The sequence below is a fragment of the Artibeus jamaicensis genome, unplaced genomic scaffold (genome assembly GCF_021234435.1).
Source record: "Artibeus jamaicensis isolate MK-2021 breed Jamaican fruit bat unplaced genomic scaffold, CSHL_Jam_final contig_793, whole genome shotgun sequence".
In the NCBI taxonomy this organism is placed as follows: Eukaryota; Metazoa; Chordata; class Mammalia; order Chiroptera; family Phyllostomidae; genus Artibeus; species Artibeus jamaicensis.
In genome coordinates this window covers 490,452-512,086 of record NW_026521975.1, presented here as the reverse complement: position 1 = coordinate 512,086, position 21,635 = coordinate 490,452, and the positions used below count along the sequence as shown (strand labels likewise).

General features: G+C 44.8%; 1 protein-coding gene and 1 pseudogene across 1 annotated transcript; both read right to left on the bottom strand.

Annotated features, from left to right (window-relative positions):
- Positions 1-242: 242 nt before the first annotated feature.
- Positions 243-1,673, bottom strand: LOC119058007 (zinc finger protein 692-like; annotated as a pseudogene).
- Positions 1,674-14,827: 13,154 nt separating this feature from the next.
- On the bottom strand, positions 14,828-21,227 carry LOC128625735 (gap junction alpha-3 protein-like). Its single transcript, XM_037154879.2, has 2 exons — positions 21,168-21,227; positions 14,828-16,325 (listed from the first exon to the last, which is right to left on the bottom strand). The coding sequence occupies exon 2, from the start codon at positions 16,306-16,308 to the stop codon at positions 15,535-15,537; it is 774 nt and encodes a 257-aa protein (XP_037010774.2). The 5' UTR covers positions 16,309-16,325; positions 21,168-21,227; the 3' UTR covers positions 14,828-15,534.
- Positions 21,228-21,635: the final 408 nt, after the last annotated feature.

Genomic DNA, 21,635 nt, shown 5'->3' with positions numbered 1-21,635 from the left:
CATCCCCGTTACCCTCCCTGTACCCACCTCCACCTACCTTCATCCCCCTTTCCCTCTGGCTATCACCACACTGTTGTCTGTGTCTATGTGTGATATATATATGAATTTTTTGCTTAATCCCTTCACCTTCTTTCTTTTTATTTTCCATGTAAAATACTGGGTCCATTCTGTCCTGTAGGAAGACTACTACTAGACAGCCTGGCTGCGCTGGAATCCAGTACTGCCCTGTACTCCCCATCACCCTAGTCCCCAGGGACCAGATGTCTGGCCTTTCTCCTCAGTCCCTGTGGCCACAGCTTAGGAAGCAGGGTCAGAGCCTGCGGAACCTGAGGGGGCCTGCACTCGTCCCTGGACCCCAGGAGCGCAGGGGCAGAGATGCTGGAACAGGGCTGCACCAGGCCAAGTTGCTCTGATGTGGCCAGGGCACGGCCAAGTGGCTTTTGCTGAAGTGAGCTGCAATGCTGTAAAATGTGTCAATGAAGAAAGACCTGCAATGGGGAAAGACTGAACACAGAATTCACAGATGTAGTCCCAAGTGTCACTGTGCAGCTTCACATGCTCCTTCAGGTGTTTCTTGAAGTTGAAAGACTTCTCACAGGCTGGCTCTGGGCAGGAGAAGAACTTCTAGTGGATGTGCTGGTACTTCCTGTGATTCAAATATTGCCAGTTGGAGAAGATCCTTCCATGGCCAGGAAAGTCAGAAGGCAGCACCTCCTTTTCTGCAGCTCTCAAATTCTCTTGGGCCCAGTCTGTGCACTGTCCTCATCCCAGGCTACAACCAGAGAAGGCTGGGCCTGACTCCCAGGGCTGGCCAGGGGCTCAGTTTGCTGGGCCCGCTTGAGGGGTTCGATTGAGCTCCAGCTCTACTCTGCCTTCCACAGGCAGAGAAGTTCCACAACTCACTGTGGGTGCTGATGGGGGTGACCCAGCCAGGGAAGGGGGGGCAGCTGCAGGGGCCAGGGCTCTCTCTCCCTCTTTAAGTGCATGGATAACAGGAGAAAGAGGCAGTCTAGGGCCATCTGGCTCACAGTTGTCTGAGGAAAAGCTATAGGTCCATGGGCTGGCATCACTAGGCATCTCCCTTCACTCTCATCTTCATCACCCACCTCGTCTTCTCCTGGGGGCAGAAAGAACCCTGGTGGGAATCTCATTCTCCTGAGCAGCCCTGCTTCCTGAGTCCTCTCCTCATGCTCAGATTCCAAACCTGCAGACTCCTGCCCACCCCTGGACTCTGGGCACCAGCTTCTCTGGGAAGTACTTGGAAGGAGGGTTGGCTTGGACTCCGCTGGAGGTATGGGGCCTAAAGATGGGCTCCAGGAGGTGTGGCCCACTGAGCACTCCCACACAAGCTGACAACCTCAGCCCCCATACCCCCCACAGCCAGGCACCAGGCTGCACTCTTGGCTGTGGACAAGAGATAGGAGAACCAGATACTGCAGTCCTTTGAGAGGCAAAGGCTTGGGACCTGCACAGAACACGCAGCCTGAAGAAGCGCTCTGGTCAAGCAGGAACTTGGTGAGCTGCGAGTGCAGTGAGAAGCCCAGCTGCTCCTTGAGGAGGTAGGTCTGTTCCATGTGGCCACCCAGACGGGTGCAACACTTGCTGCAACGCGCGTCCAGATGCCGCCGCTTCTCCCACCGCCTGTGGGACACGTCTGCTGTGGAGGTAACCATGGGCCAGGGGCCTGTGCCCCAGGGATCCTGGGGGACAGCGGCGGGGGAGGAGGGGGCCTACCTTCCTCCCACCTCCCTTTCTCCTTTTAAGAGCAACCTTGCCTCCCCGCCCCACGCCGGGGCCAGGAGCTGGGCTCCGCTGAGGAGGAAGCCCTTCACCTTTCATCCAGCCCCCGCCCCTCCCCCAAACTTCCTCTCCTCTGACGGCTGTCAGTCTGTTCCATGTGTCCGTGCCTCTGTTTCTATTTTGTTTGACAGTTTATTTTGTTCATTAGAGTCCACACAGAAGTCAGATCCGATGATACTCGTCTTTCTCTGACTGGCTTATTTCACTGAGCATAAAATTTTCCAGTTCTATCCATGCTGTCATAAAGGTAAGATTTTTTTTATGGCCAAATAATACTTCATTGTATAAATGTACCAGAGCTTTTTATTCCACTCATCTACTGATGAGAAGTTGGGTTATTTCCAGATCTCGGTTATTGCATATAATGCTGCAGTGAACCTAGGGGTGTCTATATTCTTTCAAATTAGTATTTCAGGTTTGTTTGGATATACATGTATTACCAGAAATGGTATCACTGAGTCAAAAGGCAGATCCATTTTGAATTTTCTGAGGTGTTTCCATACTGCTTTCCACAGTGGCTGCACCAGTCTGCATTCCCACCAACAGTGCAGCAGTACTGCCCTTTCTCCATGTCCTCACCAGCACTTGTTTGTTGATTTACTGATGATGGCCATTTTGGCAGGTGTGAGGTATCTCACTGTGGTTTTAATTTGCATCTCTCTGGTGATTAGCAACATTGAGCATTTTTTCATATGTCTGTGGGCCATCTAATGTCCTCTTTGGAGAAGTGTCTATTTAGGTCCTTTGCTCATTTTTTAATTGGGTCATTTGTCTTCTTGGTGTTGAATTGTATTCCTTTATATATTTTGGAAATTGACCCCTTATCAGATGTATCACCGGCAACTATCTTCTCCCATCCAGTCGGTTCCCTTTTCATTTTGTTGATGGTTTTTGCTTTGCTTTGCTTTGGTGTTTTGCTGTGCAAAAGCTTTTTAGTTTGATGCAGTCTCATTTGTTTATTTTTCCTGTTTCCCTTCTCCAAGGAGAAATATTGGCAAAAAATATTTCTATGAAGACTGTCTGAAAATTTACTACCTATGTTTTCTTCTAGGATTTTTATGGTTTTACAACTTACATGTAAGTTTTTAATCCATTTTGAGTTTATTTTTGTGTACGGTGTAAGTTGATGGTCTAGTTTCTTTCTTTTTTTTTCAAGTAAGTGTCCAATTTTCCCAACACCATTGATTGAAAAGACTGTCTTTACCGCATTGTATGTTCTTGCCTCCTTTGTCAAATATTAATCAACCATAAAGGCATGGGTTTATTTCTGGGCTCTCGATTCTGTTCCAATTATCTATACCTGTCTTTATGCCAGCATCATGCTGTTCTGATTACTATGGCCTTGTAGTATAGTTTCATATTAGGTAGTGTGATATCTCAACTTTGTTTTTCTTTTTCAAGATTGCTGAGGCTATTCAGGGTCTTTTGTTGTTCCATATGCATTTTTGGAATATTTGTTCTAGATCTGGGAGACATGTCATTGATATTTTAATAGAAATTGCATTGAATCTGTAGATTGCTTTGGATAGTGTGAACATTTTAGTGATGTCAATTTTTTCTATCCATTAACATAGTATATATTTCCATTTATTCGTGCCTTTCTTTCTTTAGTATCTTATAATTTTCCAAGTACAAGTCTTTACATTCTTGGTTAATTTTATTCCTGAGTACCTATTTTTTGTTGCATTAATAAATGGGATTTTTTCATAATTTCTTTTTCTAATAGGTCATTATTGGTGTGTAAAATGCCACCAATTTCTGAATATTAATTTTGTATTTTGCTGTTTTGCTAAATTAATTTATTAGGTCCAGTAGTTTTTTGTGAAATCTTTATGTTTTTCTACATATAATATTATGTCATCTGCAAACAGTGACAGTTTTACTTCATCCTTTCCATATTGAATGTCTTTTATTTCTTCTTGTCTGATTGCTGTAGCTAGGACTTCTAGTACTGTGTAGAATAAAAGTAGTGAAAGCAGACTCTTTTTTTAAATTACAGCTTCAATTTCATTAGTTGTGATTGGTCTGTTCAGAATTTCATATTCCTCCTGATTCAGTTTTGGAGAGTGCATGCTTTTAGGAATTTATCCATTTCTTCCAGATTGTCCAACATGTTGCATTTAGTTGTTTATAATATTTTTCTACAATCCTCTGTAGTTCTGTGGAGTCATTTCTTACTTCTCCTTCATTTCTGATTTTATTTATTTAGGTCCTCTCTTTATTTCTTGATGAGCGTGATTAAATGTTTATCAATCTTGTTTATCTTTAAAAAATAGCTCTTTGCTTTGTTGATCTTTTGTATTATTTTAGACTCTATTTTGTTTATTTCTGCTCTGATCTTTATTATTTCTTTCCTCTACTTTGGGCTTTATTTGTTGTTCTTTTTCTAGGGTTTTTTTTGGGGGGGGAGGCATGTAACATTAGATCATTTATTTGAGGTTTTTCTCGTTTCTTGAAATAGGCCTGCATTGCCTAAAATTCACGCTTAGAATGACCCTCACTGCGTGCCATAGGTTTTGGGGTTGTTGTGTTTTCATTTTCATTTGTTTCAAGGTATCTTTAAAGTATATTTTATTTATTGTACTATTACAGTTGCCCCAATTTTTTTTCTCCTTTTTATACCCCCTCTTCTCTGTGCCTCCCACCCTCCAGCATCCCCCTCCGCTCTTAGCTCATGTCCATGGGTTGTACATATATTCTTTGGCTTTTCTGTTTCCTATACTATTCTTAACCTGCCCCATTATTTGATGTCTACCAATAATGCTTCTTATTCCCTTTACTTTTTCTCCCCCATCATCCCCCTCCACAATGATAACCCTCCATGTGATCTCCATTTTTCTGATTCTGTTCCTGTTCTAGTTGTTTGCTTAATTTTTTGTTTTGTTTTTTAGTTTTAGGTTCAATTGTTGATAGCTATGAGTTTGTTGTCATTTTACTGTACATAGTTTTGATCTTCTATTTCTTACATAAGTCCCTTTAACATTTCATATAATAAGGGCTTGATGATGAACTCATTTAACTTGATCTTATCTGGAAAGCACTGTATCTGCCCTTCCATTCTATATGAAAGCTTTGGTAGATAGAGTCATTTTGAATGTAGGTCCTTGCCTTTCATGATTTCGAATACTTCTTTCCAGCCCCTTCTTGCCTGCAAGGTTTCTTTTGAGAAATCAGCTGATGATTCAAGGTATCTTTTGATTTCTTCTTTGACCTCGTTAACCCATTCATTGCTTAGTAACACGTTATTTAGCCCCCATGTATCTGTTGAGGTGTTTTTTTTCTTGTAATTGATTTTTAGTTTTATGCTGTCATGGTCAGAAGAGATGCTTGATATGATTTTAATCTTCATATTTACTGAAACTTTTTTTGTGGCCCAACATGTGGTGTATCCTGGAAAATGCTCTGTGTGCACTTGAAAAGAATGTATATTCTGCTGCTTTGTACTGCGGTGTTCTAAAAATATCAATTAAACCCATCTGGTCTAATATGTCATTTGAGACCTCTATTTCCTTGTTGGTTTTCTGTTTGGAAGGTCTATCCAGTGATGTCCATGGGGTGCTAAGCTCCCCTGCTGTGACTGTATTGCTGTCAATTTCTCCTCTTATGTCCATCAATATTTGCTTTATATAGTTAGATGCTCCTATTTTGGGTGCATAAATGTTTACAAGGCTTATAGCCTCTTGTTGAATTGATCACTGTATTGTGATATGTCTTCTTTGTTTTACATTATACTCTTTGTTTTAAAGTCTATTTTGTCTGATATACATATTGCTACCCCAACTTCTTTTTGGTCTCCATTTGCATGAAATATTTTTCTGTTCATTTATTTTCAGTCTGTGTGTGTCTTTCTATCTGAATTGTCTCTTATAGACAGAATACATATGGATCTTGTTTTCTTATCCATTTAGCTACCCTATGTCTTTTGATTGGTATATTTAACCATTTACATTTAAAGTGATTTTTTAATCCTTACCCAAGGATATGCTTATTGATTTTCAAGAGAGAGGATGGTAGAGAGAGAGATACAGAGAGAGAGAACAATCAATGTGAAAGAGAAGCATTGATTAGTTACCTCCCATACATGCCCTGACCACAACCTAGGTATATGCCCTGACCAGAAATTGAACCCATTGCCTTTTGGCGTATGGGACAACATGCCAACCAACAAGCCACCAAGCCAGGGATTAAAGTGATTTTTAATAGGTATGTAGTTATTATCATTTTACTATTCATATTTTCCCCTCTATTTTTTAGAGGTCCCTTAATTTTTTTGTAATGCTGGTTCCATGGTGATGAACTCTTTTAGCTTTTATTGTCTCTGAAAGCTATATTTCTCTTTCAATTTTAAACTATAACCTTGCTGAGAAGAGTAGTCTTCATTATAGATTCTTGCTTTCTATCACCTTAAATATTTCTTGACAGTTCCTTCTGGCCTGAATTGTTTCTGTTGAGAAATCAGCTGACATTCATATGGGAGCTCTTGCTGCTTTTAAGATTCTATGTTGGTCTTTTATCTTTGCCATTTTAATTATGTGTACTGGCGTGGGCCTCCTTGGGTTCATCTTGTTTGGGACTCTTCAGTTCCTTGACCTGTGTGTCTTTTTCCTTTGCCAGGTTAGAGAAGTTTTCAGTCATTATTTCTTCAAATAGGTTCTCAATCCTTTGCTCTCTCTCTTCTCCTTCTGGTACCCCTGTGATGTAGATGTTGTTATGCTTGATATTTTCCCAGAGGTCCCTTAAACCAGGGGTCCTCAACCTCTGGGCTGCAGACTGTTACTGGTCTGTGGCCTGTTAAGAACTGGGTTGCACAATAGGAGGTGAGCAGCCAGGGAGTGAGTGAAGCTTTGCTTAAATAACCACCTGAGCTCCACCTCCCTGTCTCCCTACAACCCTCATGGAAAAATTGTCTTCCATGAAACCAGTCCCTGTTGCCAAAAAGGTTGGGGACTGCTGCCTTAAATTATATTTATTTTTAAAAATTCTTTTTTCTTTTTGCTGCTCTCATTGTTTTCTGTTACCTTCTAAATTGCTGGTTCATCCCTCTGCTTTTAATTCCTTCTAGTGTATTCTGCATCCTAGTTATTGTATTCTTCATTTCTGACTGGCTCTATTTTATACTTTCTGTGTCATTTTTTATGCTGTTAATGTTCTCATCAAGTTCCTTGAGCAACCTTATAACCACTTTTTTGAACTCTGTATCTGGAAAATTACTTGCCTCCATTTCACTTAGTTCTTTTTCTAGGGATTTCTCTTCTTTCATTTGGAGCATATTTCTTTGTCTCCCCATTTGTTTGCCTCTTGGTGTTTGTTTCTATGTATTAGGTAGATCTTTTATGTCTCAAAGTCTTAGTAGAGGGGTCTTACATATTAGGTGTTCTGTGGGTCCTAGTGGCAGTCTTTTTGACACCTGAACCAGGTGTTCTAGGGGTGTCCCTTGTGTGGGTTATATGTGCCATCCTGTTGCAGTTGAGACTTGATTGCTATTAGTATATCTGTGGAGGGCGGAACCCCCCAGCTGGCTGGCTGTGAGGATTGGCCACCACCAGAGTGTATGAGCTGCAGTGTAGTGGCTGACTCCACAAGGTGGAATTTTCTCCAGAAGAATCTGATGCCTGCCAAGATCTCCATTTGGGTGCACTGCTTGTGTAGTTGATCAGCTGGTGCTCTATTGTGGTCTGAAGCCAGTCCCTAATTGTGTTTGTTTTGGGGTATCTTGGAAGGGACTCCACTGCAGGTCAATGTCAGATACTACCTGTGACCAACTCTGGATACCTGTAGGAGCTACAAAGCAATCCACAGTAGGTAGCTGCCTGTTCTAGACCTGAGTGCTCACTGTCGGTGCCAAGCTGAGAACTGAGGCAGACTGTTACCAGTACCATGTCTAACGCAGGTCAGCAAAAAGCTCAAGGCCCCCAAGACTTGCTGTAGACTGGCAGCTGCCCGTTAGGCTCAGCCACTGAAAGAGCCTCAGGTGGTACACAAGTTGCTTGTGGCAGGTTCTCAGGAAGTCACCAGGAAGAGGTTAATGGTGTTCAACAGATTAATACAATCCTTTTGCTAGTTTAGAAGCCATTTGGCAAAAGTCTCAGTGTATACTGAGGCCAGCCACCACCCACCTGAGGCCTGCGGAGCTTTGTGGTAGGGCAGTGTCTCAGGGAGTTGTAGGGGTAGAACTAGTAAAGTTCACCAGGCTAAAATAGATTAAGTTTTGGTGGTGTGGAAGAAGGGTTTAACAGAGGATAGGTAGAGCCTGTTGACCACACAGGAAAATGGCCCTTGCCTTGAAACCAGACAACTGAGTTTCTCCCTATATGTCTCTGGCACTCCCCACAGCTTCACCAGAATTCCTCAAGAGATTAAGAAAGACTACAATGTAGGCCCAAGCTGATTTCTACTGCAGAGCCTCTGGCAATGGGCAAGTTGGTTAGGATAGGGCATCAGGGAGTCAGGGTGGAGCCAGTGTAGCTCACCAGGCTAATACCTTGTAGGGACTGTGCTTAATTCAGCAAAGATGGTGCCCTTGGGCCATGCAGTAGGAGAACTCAATACAGGGATATTGGTTGCTGTCTCTCCAGCCCTCACGCAAAAGTCAGACAATTCAGTCTCTCCCAGTAGCACTCTGGTACTCCCTGAGCTTCTGTCTGTATGCCAAACCCCAGGGTGAGTGTCTGTGAGTGGGAATTTACCCACTGGCCCCTTAAGGTCATCTGGGTTTCTAGCAGACTACCATTTCAGCCTACAGACACTGATTTTCACACCCAGGTGTTATGGGGGTTCCTCTCCCCAGCACTGGTGCTCCAGGCTAGGGAGCCCAGCTTCAGGCTGAGAATACTCACTCCTCAGGAGAAACCTTTGTAGCTGGGATCCCACAGTAGCACATGGGTGTGGGGCCAATCTGCTTCTGTCATTCTGTCAGTCTCTATGGAACTTCTTCTTTGTAGTCTTAATTGCCAGACTTCTGTTTAGCTACACTTCAGATGGTTATCCAGGTTGATTTTTATATAATTTAGTTGTAATTTTGATGTGATCTGGGTAGGAGGTGAGTGCAATATGCATCTACTGTCACCTTGAACCTTCTCCACATTTATTTTTAGATAATTTATAGTTGTTCTAATGATTTGTTCAAAATAGTTTTTTCAATATAATTCTTATCTTGTTGTCATTAATAATTGGGAACATCATTTTTATATATTGGTATTTTATACAGCAAACTGTTAGCAAGCCCTTACTAGTTCTCATATTTAGGACAGTCTTTGGGTTTCTGTGGAAGACACACATCATGTCATCTGTTTGTGTCTTTCTCTCTTAATTCAGATTCCTGGTATTTCTTTTTCCTATCTTCTTATACTAGCCAGGACTTCCAGCGCAATGTGGAGGTGTTGACACTTTTCTTGTTTCTGTCTTTAACATGAATGATTCTGAAGTTTTCTCAGGGCCCGTGATATGTCAACTTGCATCAAGCTAAGGAAGCTCCCACCCAGTGTTTCTTTGCTAAGGGTTGGTTGACTTTTCTTTTCTAATCATCAATGAGAATTGGATTTAGTGCAACCCTTTTTTCTTGCACCTACTATCATCTTTAGGTGGTGTAGCATCCCATTTGTCATCATTTACTTTTAATATACTCTCAAATTTAATGTGCTGCTACTTTATTTTATTTATTTTATTGATTGATTTTTATAATCCTCATCCAAGACTATGTTTGCTGATTTTAGAGAGAGAAAAGGAGGAAGGCAGGTAAAGAGGAGAGAGAGAGAGAGAAACATCACTTACTTGCCTCCAGTACACACCCTGACAAAGAATCAAACCCAAAACCTAGGTATGTGTGCTGACCAGGAATCTAACCCTGGACATTTTGGTGTACTGTATGATGTTCCAACAAATGGAGCCACCCAGGCAATGCAACTGCTACTTTATTTTATATTATTTGTTTATTCATACCTACCTTTGTTCTTAACTTCTTTGCACTATTGTTGGGTATTTGCAAGATAGAATATCTACAGTGCTCTGATAACATTTTAGTACCTACACAAGCTATGTGTTTACTAATATATTTATGGGTGATACTGAAGTATCTCCTAAGAAATATATATTCCATTTGTTCTCTGTTAGATACATATGCAAATAAGGGTAATAGTCAAAAGGCCTATAATAGGAACCCTATAAAATTAAGCCTATACACCATACACCAAAATAAATTCAAGGTGGATAAAAGACTTAAATATAAGCTGTGACATTATTAAATTCCTGGAGGAGAACATTGGCAAGAGAATCTCAAATATTTCACACAGCAACTTTTTTACTGATATGTCCCTTAGAGCAAGGGACATAAAGGAAAGAATAAACAAATGGGAGCTCGTCAAAATAAAAAGCTTCTGCGTGGCTAAAGATAACAGTATTAAATTTTAAAAAACCAACCAACTGTATGGAAAAACATATTTGCCAGTGATACCTCAGACAAGGGTTTAATCTCCAAAATATACAAAGAACTTACATGACTCCACTCTAAGAAGACAAGCAACCCAATTAAAAAGTGGGCAAAGGACTTGACCAGACATTTCTCCAAGGAGGACATACAGAAGATCCAGAGACACATGAAAAGATGCTCAATATCACTAGCTATCAAAGAGATGCAAATTAAAACCACAATGAGATACCACTTTACACCAGTCAGAATGGCCATCTTAAGCAAAACAATAAACAAGTGCTGGAGAGGTTGTGGAGAAGAGGGGACCCTAATCCATTGTTGGTGAGATTGCAGACTGATACAACCACTATGGAAAACAGTATGGAATTTTCTCAGAAAACTAAAAATGGACGTGCCTTTTGACCCAGCAATTCCACTGCTAGGATTATATCCTAAGAACCCTAAAACACCAACCCAAAATAATCTATGCACCCCAATGTTCATAGAAGCACAATTTACAATAGCCAAGAGCTAGAAGCAACCTAGGTGCCCAGCAGTAAATGAATGGGTCCAAAAACTATGGTATGTATACACAATGGAATTCTATGCAGCAGAAAGAAATAAGGAGCTCCTACCCTTTACAACAGCGTGGATGAAACTAGAAAGCATTATGCTGAGTGAAATCAACCAGGTGTGGAAAGACAAATACCATATGATCTCACCTTTAACAGGAAGCTAAACAACAAAACAAACAAGCAAGCAGAATAAGATCAAAGACACTGAAATAGAGAACACAGGGACAGTGACCAGAGGAGAGAGGGTAGGGAATTCCAGAAGAAAAAAGGAAAGGATTTACAAGAACTAGTACAAAGGACACATGGACAACAACTAAGGGGGGGCAGAAATGGGAGGAGGTTGGGGAGCACTGAGGGGGTGGGCTGGGATAGGAGTAAAAGACAGAAAATTGTACTTGAACAATAATTAAATTAAAAAACTAAGCCTATAAATGGCTGAAACAAAGACAAGGAATTAATTTTTTAAGTTTTAAATGTATAGTGTAATAATTATTTCAGTTTGGCAAATGAACATCACTTAAATGTTAGTAACAGTCAAGGATATTGAGTCAAAAATCTCTCCTATTGGCAATTCATGCAATTTTCTTATGTGTTGTTACAACAATTTGGAGCCACTTAACCTTTGCTGGTTGACCTACACAGCACTGTCCACTGGTGCTAATGGCACAGCCTCTGTGAGTTACTTCACAGGAACACGTTCATCCCTCTCAATGGATGCTCATCTCAACATGAACTAAACTGCTGCACCCATAAAGTATGGGCTGGTGTGCACTTTCAACACACCAAGCTTTGGGATTAATCCCCTTTCCCTCTTAACCTTTTAATGTCTGTTTTGTAATGGTTCTCACCGCACATGAATGGATGGCCAGGGAAGTGACTCACATGTCATGTCACCATCATTCAGAGTTCTTGGGTCTAGGAGACCAATGCATAATCCACGTCTCAGTTGTTTGCATAGAACCACTTTTAATGGCATATAGTGGTGGTATCTTGATAAAACAAAACCTGGGAACTCCACTTATCTCTAGAGCCCAGGTCACAAGTATCCATGTCTGGGAGCTCTGCATCCTAGGTCGAATTCTTTCCACACAGCACAGACAGCAAAACAAGCCCCTGCACATCCCTGTTGTGTACTGTCAGGTCAGTCCCTGAAACAAGGTATTGCTGTTGGAGTCAGGTAAGTGTTTTTCCACTCTTGTACTTAAACACACAGTAACGAGCACTTAAATCAGGAAATCACTCTTGGCACTCCCAGCTAAAGGGAATCTTTAGAAAAAGAAGTTTTAAAACATCCCTTAAAGAGAAGCAAGAGGCAGCATCATTCCTAACAAAACCAAGAAGCTGTGAAGAGGGCCTGGTGCTGCTGATGCAGCCTGGGGTGTTCCTCCCTCTGTCCTGGGCTCTGTGTCCACCTGACTACCCCTGAAAGCATTTCACCTCAGCCTCCAGCAGCCCCTCAGAACCCTTTACTCAGCTAAGAACCCAGCTCCCTAGGGACCACAGACAGAACAGCAACCTCATTTACCCCAAAGGGACCTCAGGAATTCCCTAAACCCCACTCTCCAGCCCTGAGGTGCCCACAGCTTTCAGATTCCCAGAAGAATCCCCAGAGGCCATCTGGAGTCCTGGGTCTTGTGTCCGGGAGCCTGCCCACACCCTGCACTTACCTGATCCTCCAGCACGCGGTCCTTGAAACACTGCTCCCACCCCATATAACCAAGACCTTCTCTACCTCTTCCCTGCTGGGATGCACCATGTAAATGGCAGCCTGCCACCAGCCACACCCCAACCCCATACTGCCCTGCCTTCCACACATGACATCCTTCCTGTATGTTCATCTACACCCCACTCCCCACCTGCACCTGTAGCGCCATGGGAACCTAAATCCCCACCTACAACTGCATTTCCATCCATGGCTGCATCCCAACCACAGCTGACCCTGCATCACCATCCCTCCCCCCTCCCCCTCCAGTTCAGGCCCAGCCTCCCCTGATCTCATGGTGGGGCAGGGCCAAGGTAGGCGAACCTAATTTTATACTTACCAAGTTATGAATGACCCAACTAGACTGTGACCAACTGCACAATACTGGCTTCTTCGTGACATATGGGGATAAAATCCAGTTTAAAATGCAAGAACTAAATACAACCATGGTCTCCCCTTCACCCCCAGCCTTACTCTCCATCAAATCAAGGTGAACAAGAAGCTTCCCATCATCATTAACAGTCCCCAGGATGGAATCTAAGGAAATGGATGAGATTCACACTCACTCAGCAAGCTGCACTTCCCCCGTCTGATAACTGCTACTGCACTTTCTGAAAGACCACAGCTTCTCTGTCACAGTGCTCTTCACACTAGGACTTTCTAGCAGCCCTCCTCAGCCAGGAGATATGAGCCTCACTGCTGAAACCCCAGGATCCCCTGTATGTGATAACCACCTTCTCTTCCCAGGCATCCACTGTGGCACTACTTCTATGCCAGCCTCAGAAGAACTGAGACAACAGTCACTCAAATATTTTCCATAGGGCTCACCTACCTCTCCTTGTCCATGTGTCAGAGAGGCTGCTGGACATGTATGGAAAAGGAGCACAGTTCAAGCCAGGGCAGTGGTCCAGCTGGTCCCACAGTGAGCTGAACGCACTGGTGAGCTATCTGCTCACATTAATCAGAGGGCAGGAATCAGAGTCTGCTCATCAGACTGTTAGAGGGTCACAAAAGAATCATCAGAAAATGAAGGAATTCATAAAAAGAAACAGATCAAATAGACAGTGTACAGTGTTTGGCTGAATAAAGGATTAACTACAATCAGTGAGTGGGGTGAAAAGTATGACAAGGACCAGGCTCAGCATCACCACTGCTGGTCCCATCAGACAGACAGGGACTGAGACAGAGCAGCAGCGTGTGTGCAGTACAGAAAATGCTGTCGTCTCCCAGCCACACCCACCTGCACAAGTAGCCTTCCCCGTCACAGTGGCCATCTGTGTGGATGCCAAAGCAGCACGTGCACAAAACCACACATGCTCTCTCACGGGGAGCAAACCCAGACACTTTTATTTACACTTTAGAAAGCAAACAAGCTGCCCAAACAGAATGGTTAGGAAACAAAAACAGATTCATTTGTACTGTTAGAAAGGTGTAGGTCATGCATCCACCTGTATAAATTATTTTTCTGGCAACAGCGGCTAACTTTTCCCATTGAAAAACTTGACAATTTCAAGTACATACAAGTCACCTAAGTTTTTCTCTGCTTTTATTTTATCTGGTACATTGTCATAGTAATAAGCTGACTCGTGCACTCAAAGCATTTCAGGTAAAAGAAATTCAAATCTTTACTAGTAGGAAATGGGAAACATGAGCACTCCCTCAGTCAGCATCCATGTAACTGTACTAAATTTCTCTTGCTTTTTTTCTGAAAGGGAGAGAGTGGGGGATGTAGGCCTAACTGTACAATTCAAAGCAGAAACATATCATTTGAAAACAAACACAAAGGTGGGCGGGCCTGCCACACTTTTATTTCAGTTTCCTCAGCTGTTGAAAGTGATGTCAAGTGTGGCTGCGTTTCCACCTGCGTTCTTCCCAGCTGCCTCTGTGCCCTCACCCACGAACCTATGCCTCTGGGGAGCTGCTCATTATTGTCACTGGTCATACAGCCTGCACTTGCATGTCCTGGGCTTCATGTGAAATTTCAGAATCCCAGATGACACTACACAGGCTTGCTCTAAGTCTCCTGTGAGTGCAGTTTGGCAAATATCCCGAATTAACTTCAACTCTATGTTACGAGTGTTGAATAGAAGATAGGGCTAAGTGCAGCTGTGGCCTCCCGGGCTGCCCAGAGGCCCTTTAGAGCTCAGGACAGAAAACCTAATGACCCCAAAATGAAGTGACTGCAGACACCTGCCTCTTTGTCACTGCAGAACAGTCCCCCGAGAGTCAGAAATACCTGAGAGAGTGGCTGGATTCTGGGATAATGGGGTGCAGTGAATGTCTTCAAAGGCCATCATCAGCCCCTGTGCCCCACTTTCCCCCACCCCCCATAGAAAGCATCAGTGTTCTCCCCACCCCACCACCATGAAGGACAGCAAGCACTGACACAGAAACCAGACCTCTCTGATGCTCTTCCCCCTCCCCTGCTCCAGTGCCCTCTGTCACTCTAGGCTTTCTACCTGCTCGTTTGAAGTGCACTTTGGTTTTGGTTGCTGGAAAAGAGGTCATCATAGAGCTGACTAGATGGCCAAGTCATTGGGTCTGGCCCGACTGCCACTGGACTTACTGGCTCTGCTTGACTGTCTGGGGTCTGTGGGGGGAAAGGGGGGTGTGTGCATCTCGACAGCGGTGGTCACTGCCTGCTGCCCCTCATCAGGAGTCACTTCCAGACTGCTCTCTCCCAAGCTGCTGCCACCCACATTCTCCTGCAAGACAGACTCCTTGCTGCCTGCTCTACCCTCCTGTGGGGGTGGCTGGGGGCTGCCTGGAGGGGTGAAGGAGGAAGATGTGGACACTGGCCAGAAGGCCTTCCTAACAGATGTCTGCTGCTTGGTCTCCTGGTTGGCCCAGTTCTGCTCTGTCATTAGCAGGTGATGGTTACTATTGTACAATTTGTCAGGGAGGCTCTTCCCTCGTGTCAGGGATGGGGCTGCCACATTGAAGTCAGTTGCTGGTGGAGGGGAGCTGGAACAGGCTGTGGCCACTGCCTGTCCCAGGGAAAAGGCAGAGTGAGTATAGTAAGGAGGGCACCCCACAGTACCAGTGGCTGTGGCCTAGCAGGAGGGCAGCGGGATCGCGTCTCCAAATGCTGTGGTCCCCATCCTTGAATCACGAGTGTCAGGGTCATAGTGGTTTTTCACATTCTGTTTAAGCTTCTTCCAGCCCAGGTGGTATATCTCCAGCATGTTGAGTAAGAGGGACAGGCAGGCCACAACCAGCATGAAGATGATGAAGATGGTCTTCTCTGTGGGCCTGGAGATGAAGCAGTCCACTTTGTTGGGGCAGGGCCACTTGTCACAGCGGTAGAGTGGCTTCAGCTGAAAGCCATACAGAAAGTACTGTCCAACGATGAAGCCCACTTCCAATATAATCTTAAAGATGATGTTGAAGACATAGGTCCGAAGCAGGGCCCCAGCAATGCGGACACTTCCTTGGTCATCCTGCACTGGGAGCCTGTTCCTCTGGACTTGGTCACTGTCTCCTTTCACTTGCTCTTCTTCATGACCTCTCTTCTTCTGTTCTATGCGCACAATGTGCAGCACATGCCCCAGGTAGATGAGGGTGGGCGTGGACACAAAGATGATCTGCAGCACCCAGAAGCGGGTGTGGGAGATGGGGAAGGCCTGGTCATAGCAGACGTTCTCGCAGCCTGGCTGCTGGGTGTTGCAGGTGAAGCCTGACTGCTCATCTCCCCACACTGACTCCACCCCAGCTCCCAGCAACAGGATCCGGAAAATGAACAGGACTGTCAGCCAGACCTTGCCAATCACCGTGGAACGCTCCTGTGCAGCATCTAATAGTCTCCCCAGAAGACTCCAGTCACCCATTGCTCCACACTGTCAATCTGTAGGAAAACATCCTTGTTAATATGCAGGCAGGACAGGTGAGCCTAGTCCAACAGCTCTAAGAGGCAGGACATGTTGTGCATGGGGGTTGGAATATCATGTCATTGGTTGCTGCACACATCCCACTTTCCAATGTGGGCTGTGCTGCAGAGCTTTTGCACACATGTGTGCATGAAAATGTGTGTGCATGTGTATGTGTTTGAGTATACTTGAGTGCATGTGTGTACATGTGTCTGTGTTCTTTACATGTCTGTGTGTTGTGCCGCATAGGGTTAACCCAAGGTCTACAGCATTGATATAATGCTGAGCTATGTTAACCTACACAAGCTTGGATTAAGTGAAACAAACACAGGTTGCTTAACTCAGTTCAGAGATGAGGAAACAAGCTAGAAAGATAAGTGACTTGCCTAAGGGACACAGACCTGTCCTGGCCTCTTGACTCCTTCCTGGATTCTTCTAGGCTCTGTCTCTATAGGAGCTCTGGGGCTTCCAGTGCTGCAGGCCATTCCTAATCTGGCCCGTCCTGCTCCTGTGAGGTTAAAGCAGCTTTCTCCCAAGTTGCACCATGCCCATTCCACCTTCATAACTACTGCCTTGTTAATCTGTTACCTCCTCCACTTCTGACTTCCCTTTTGATTTTTTCTCTTTGCAAATGTTGCAGAGAGAAATATATTCACCTTGCATATATTCTCACTGCCCATGGCTGCATCAGCAAGGTGTAGGTCATGGACATATACAATGAACTGCACTCAGATGGAGGGAGTAAGACCCCTGGGCCCTCTTTGTGAAGGTGAAAGTGCTCCTTGGACACAGCGGACCAGCCTACATGGAATCCTCCATGTTGTCTCTGCTCAAACAGGCCAGATGCTCCCACTGGAAGTGAGGACAGTGTTGCTGTTCTCATGGCCAGTCTGTGCAGTAAGGAAAGTGGGCTAAGCTGTGAGTGTACATACAATTCTCCAGGGGAACAAACAAAACTCTATCCTCTTGAACCTTAAAATGCTTAACAATATGACTTTTTAGGAATGGCTTTAAAGGCAAATAAATAAACAAAACCTTACTACCTCTAATCTAAAAAAAAATAGGCTGATGTGAACCCTCTTTTAGAATAAACTTCCAACTCCTTGTTTTGCTCACTGGAGCTCTTAGCTCTTAGAGAAATCTTAGTCTTCACATCTCTAACCAGCCTCCTCGCCCCATGTTGTCACTGCCATCTATTCTACTGTCCATGATCTTAGGCAGTAACAAGTTTTCACTGAGAAACTTAATTATTGAACATAAAACCACCCACTCTCCTGTGAAGGATGTCAGATATCAGGGACCTGTTCTAGGTCATATCCTGTTTTTTCTCCAAGCTATCAGTTCTGACTGCTTCACAGAACCCACAGCCATCCACTGGGCTTGTGGGAACGCTGTTAACCCAGACTGTCACAAGGTCCCTAACTGGTCCCTGGGCCCTAGCCTCACCCTCCACTCTGCTGGATATCTGCCTCTTGGGCACAGGACCAGTGGCATGGCCAGAGTTCATTACTCATGAGGACTTGGGGCAGACCAAACTTCCTGTGGGACCTGAAACTCTACCTCTATGCCTTTGGAGGTGCTGTGCTTTCTATTTTAAACATGGAGTCTATCTTGAGATGTATTAGTAAAGATGGGAAAATTCAGAAGAATGGAGAGAGCTCTACAGTGGGAGAGGGATTTCACTGTATTAATAGTAAAAGGTGTAGCCAGGGAAGACTGGGATTTGAACTGGGCTTAGGAGACATGACTTTGAGTAGAAGGGAGGGTGAACCGAGTGACTTCAAGAGCAGAATGATGTTCCCTTGGCAGTGGGGATACATGTGATCATTGAAACAGAGCACTGGGTCAGAAAGCAGTGAATTTAATGGCTGCCTGAGCACATGGAGCTAGGCTGTGGCCATGTTTGTACATAGTAGGCATTCAGTAAGCACTGGTGGTGCACATAAACCAAAGCACTAGAGAACCACTAACCCACATAGGGTAGAGAGATGTTGAAGTGTTGTTGAAGAAAGAAGTCCACAGTGACTCAGGGAGGGTGTGGGGAACTCAGAGTGAGTGTTGAAGGCTGAGCTGGATGACAGGAGGGTGAATGAAAAAGAGAAAAACAGAGAGGAGACACTCTGAGCACAAAAATTAAGCAGCGCTGTAGTTCCTGAATAGAGCCAGGGATGAGAGAGTACAAATGAAAGACAAGTCTTCCATGCCCAAGCCTTGTGAGTGGGAAAGTTATGGGGGGAGGGTGCAGGGGGAGTGTTTAAATAGAAGGACACTGGGGGGAGGGGTGCTAGCTTGAGAATGGAAGAGGAGATGAAGACTTTGGTTTGGTGACTGTGTGGATTAAAAGCAGTGGTGGGAGATTTGAGTGAAAGTGTTCAGCAGGAAGCTGGACATGAGGGGTTGGAAGCAGCTGGAGAGAAGGTCCACAAGGTGGCTTCTCCTCTCCCAGGTGAGGACCAAAGTGCAAAGAACAGTTTAGAGACACATGTCACAAAAAATGCAGCACAAAGGAAGACAAAGATCCAGAATCGACTCATTGCTCCTGGGGCCTATAAAGGTGGCCTATGTGTGTGTGGTAGGTGCTTTGTGAAGGGCACCTGATCTGACAAGTTGGGTGAGGGCCAAAGACTGAGCAGAGCTGGAGACCAGAGACCCTCCCTGCAGCTGGTGGAGGGAAGGGACCACCCTCAGGGTGCCCTGACAAGTTCTGCCAGAGAGTCCACCATGTTTGTGTTCTATTAGATTCTTGGAATTTGGGCCTGGAAACTTGTGTTATCCTTCACATTTTATTTTCATTATTGCTTCACCCTTGGTCTCCTTGCAGAGTTCTTCCAGGAAATTTTAGACGTAGGAGGAAAATAGTCAGGTAGTTCCTGAGTGCTTGTAAAGACCAGACATGTCAGGGCCAGAAGATGCAAGGGAATCTGGAGGGGCTGGAAGGGAGACAAGTCACCCAGGACCCAGAGAGCCTGCCTCCCCTTCAGGCCTCAGAAGGCATATTCCCTTGAGAGCAAGACTGAGAATCGGGGTGGCTAATTGGAGTTGAGGAGGCCTGTGGAGGACTTTGCAGAGGAGACTAATGGTGTCAACATTCTTCCGAGCCTTCAGGAAGGAAGGGAATGAAAAAGAGACCCTGTGATCCCACATTAAGGAGGACACGGATGGTCCTCAAGTGACCAGTCAATGACAAGACAAGGACAAAACCAAAAGTCTGGGCAAAAGGTTAAAGACGCAAATTCAATATGCTACTACATTTTTGGGGGGTTTTTGTTCATACCTAAGATTGGTCTCAGCTCAACTTCTTTGCACTAGTATTGAATTGTTATGGAGGTTAAACTATCTAGAATGTTCTAATAATATTTTTGTGCATTACAAGTGCTGTGTGTTACTAATGTATTTATATGGGATTCTGAATAAAATCCTAAATATATTTATTCTCTGTTTGGTACATGTTCCTGTAATGGTAACACCCAAAAACATAATTATTATTTTAATTTCTTACATGTGTGAGGCTACAAAATGTCTGTGATAGAGAATTAATTTTAAGGGTCCAATATATCATGTAAAAGTTATTTTAGCAAGAAAATGAATATCACTTAAATGTTAGTAACAGTCAAGGATACTGAGTCAAAAATCTCTCCTATTGGCAATTCATGAAATTTTCTTATGTGCTGTTACAACAATTTGGAGCCACTTAACCTTTGCTGGTTGACCTACACAGCACTGTCCACTGGTGCTAATGGCACAGCCTCTGTGAGTTACTTCACAGGAACACGTCCATCCCTCTCAATGGATGCTCATCTCAACATGAACTAAACTGCTGCACCCATAAAGTATGGGCTGGTGTGTACTTTCAACACACCAAGCTTTGGGATTAATCCCCTTTCCCTCTTAACCTTTTAATGTCTATTTTGTAATGGTTCTCACAGCACACGAATAGATAGCCAGGGAAGTGACTCACATGTCATGTCACCATCACTCAGAGTTCTTGGGTCTAGGAGACCAATGCATAATCCACGTCTCAATTGTTTGCATAGAACCACTTTTAAGGGCATATAGTGGTGGTATCTTGATAAAACAAAACCTGGGAACTCCACTTATCTCTAGAGCCCAGGTCACAAGTATCCATGTCTGGGAGCTCTGCATCCTAGGTCGAATACTTTCCGCACAGCACAGACAGCAAAGCTAGTCCCTGCACGTCCCTGTTGTGTACTGTCAGGTCAGCCCCTGAAAGAAGGGATTGCTGTGGAGTCAGGTAAGTGTTTCTCCACTCTTGTACTTGGACTCAGGGTAACCAGCATATAGATCAAGAATCACTCCTGGCACTCATAGCTAAAGGGAATCTTTAGAAAAAGAAGTCTTAAAATATTCCTTAAAGAGAAGCAGGAGGCAGCATCATTCCTAACAAAACCAAGAAGCTGTGCAGAGGGTTTGGTGCTGCTGGACAAGCTTGGGGGTCCCTTCCTCTGTCCTGGGCTCTGTGTCCTCCTGAGCTCCCAGAGTTTACAGTCCTTGGAGCCCTCAGACAAGAAGTTCTAGAGCACGTCCTGCTCCCCACCCATGGGGGAGGGCACCAGCCAAAAGCATTTCTCCCAGCTCCCTGGCCACCCACTAGGAAGGAACCTGAGCTGAGAACCAGGCTCTGCAGGGACCTCCAATACCACAGGAACCTCTGTCGCCCCAAAGGAACCTCAGAAAGTTCCCGAACCCCACTTTCCAGTCCTGCTGCACCCTTAACTTCCAAAGGTTCCCAGCAGAATTTCCAGAGGCTGGTTTGTACTCAGCCATTCGTGTTCTGGGTCCAGCCCATGCCCTGTGCTTACCTGCTGCTCTGCTTGGTGCTTCTCACAACTGGGCTCCTTCTGCTCTGGACTGAGACTTTCTCTACTCTGCCTGGGCCTGGCCCGCAGGCGTCTTTCAAAGCTGTTAGAGGACTTAACTTCATTGGCCATTCTAAAAGCTGGGCCTGGAGTGGCCAGCGAGTGCAAGGTAACCACAGGCCACACCCCCAGCTCACCAAGCCCCGCCTTCCACGTCCTCACACCCTCCTTCTGCACAAGCATCTGCATACCCACTCCCACCTACATCCCCACCTGCACCAGCATTCCCACTCTCACTTGCAGCCAGGTCCGCACCTGCTTCTGTATCCCCACCCACACCTGTGCCTGCTTTACCACCCTTCATTTTTGGAACAAGCCCCCGCCAGCTCTGGGCATGTGGGTGGGGCAAAGCCCTGGCCCTGGCCCTGGCCCCTGACACTGGTAGGAAGGCCATGGGCCCCAGGTCCTGGT

Bases quoted from the DNA above. Each gene is read 5' to 3' on its own strand.
- LOC128625735 (XM_037154879.2), bottom strand. From the start codon at position 16,308: ATGGGTGACTGGAGTCTTCTGGGGAGACTATTAGATGCTGCACAGGAG.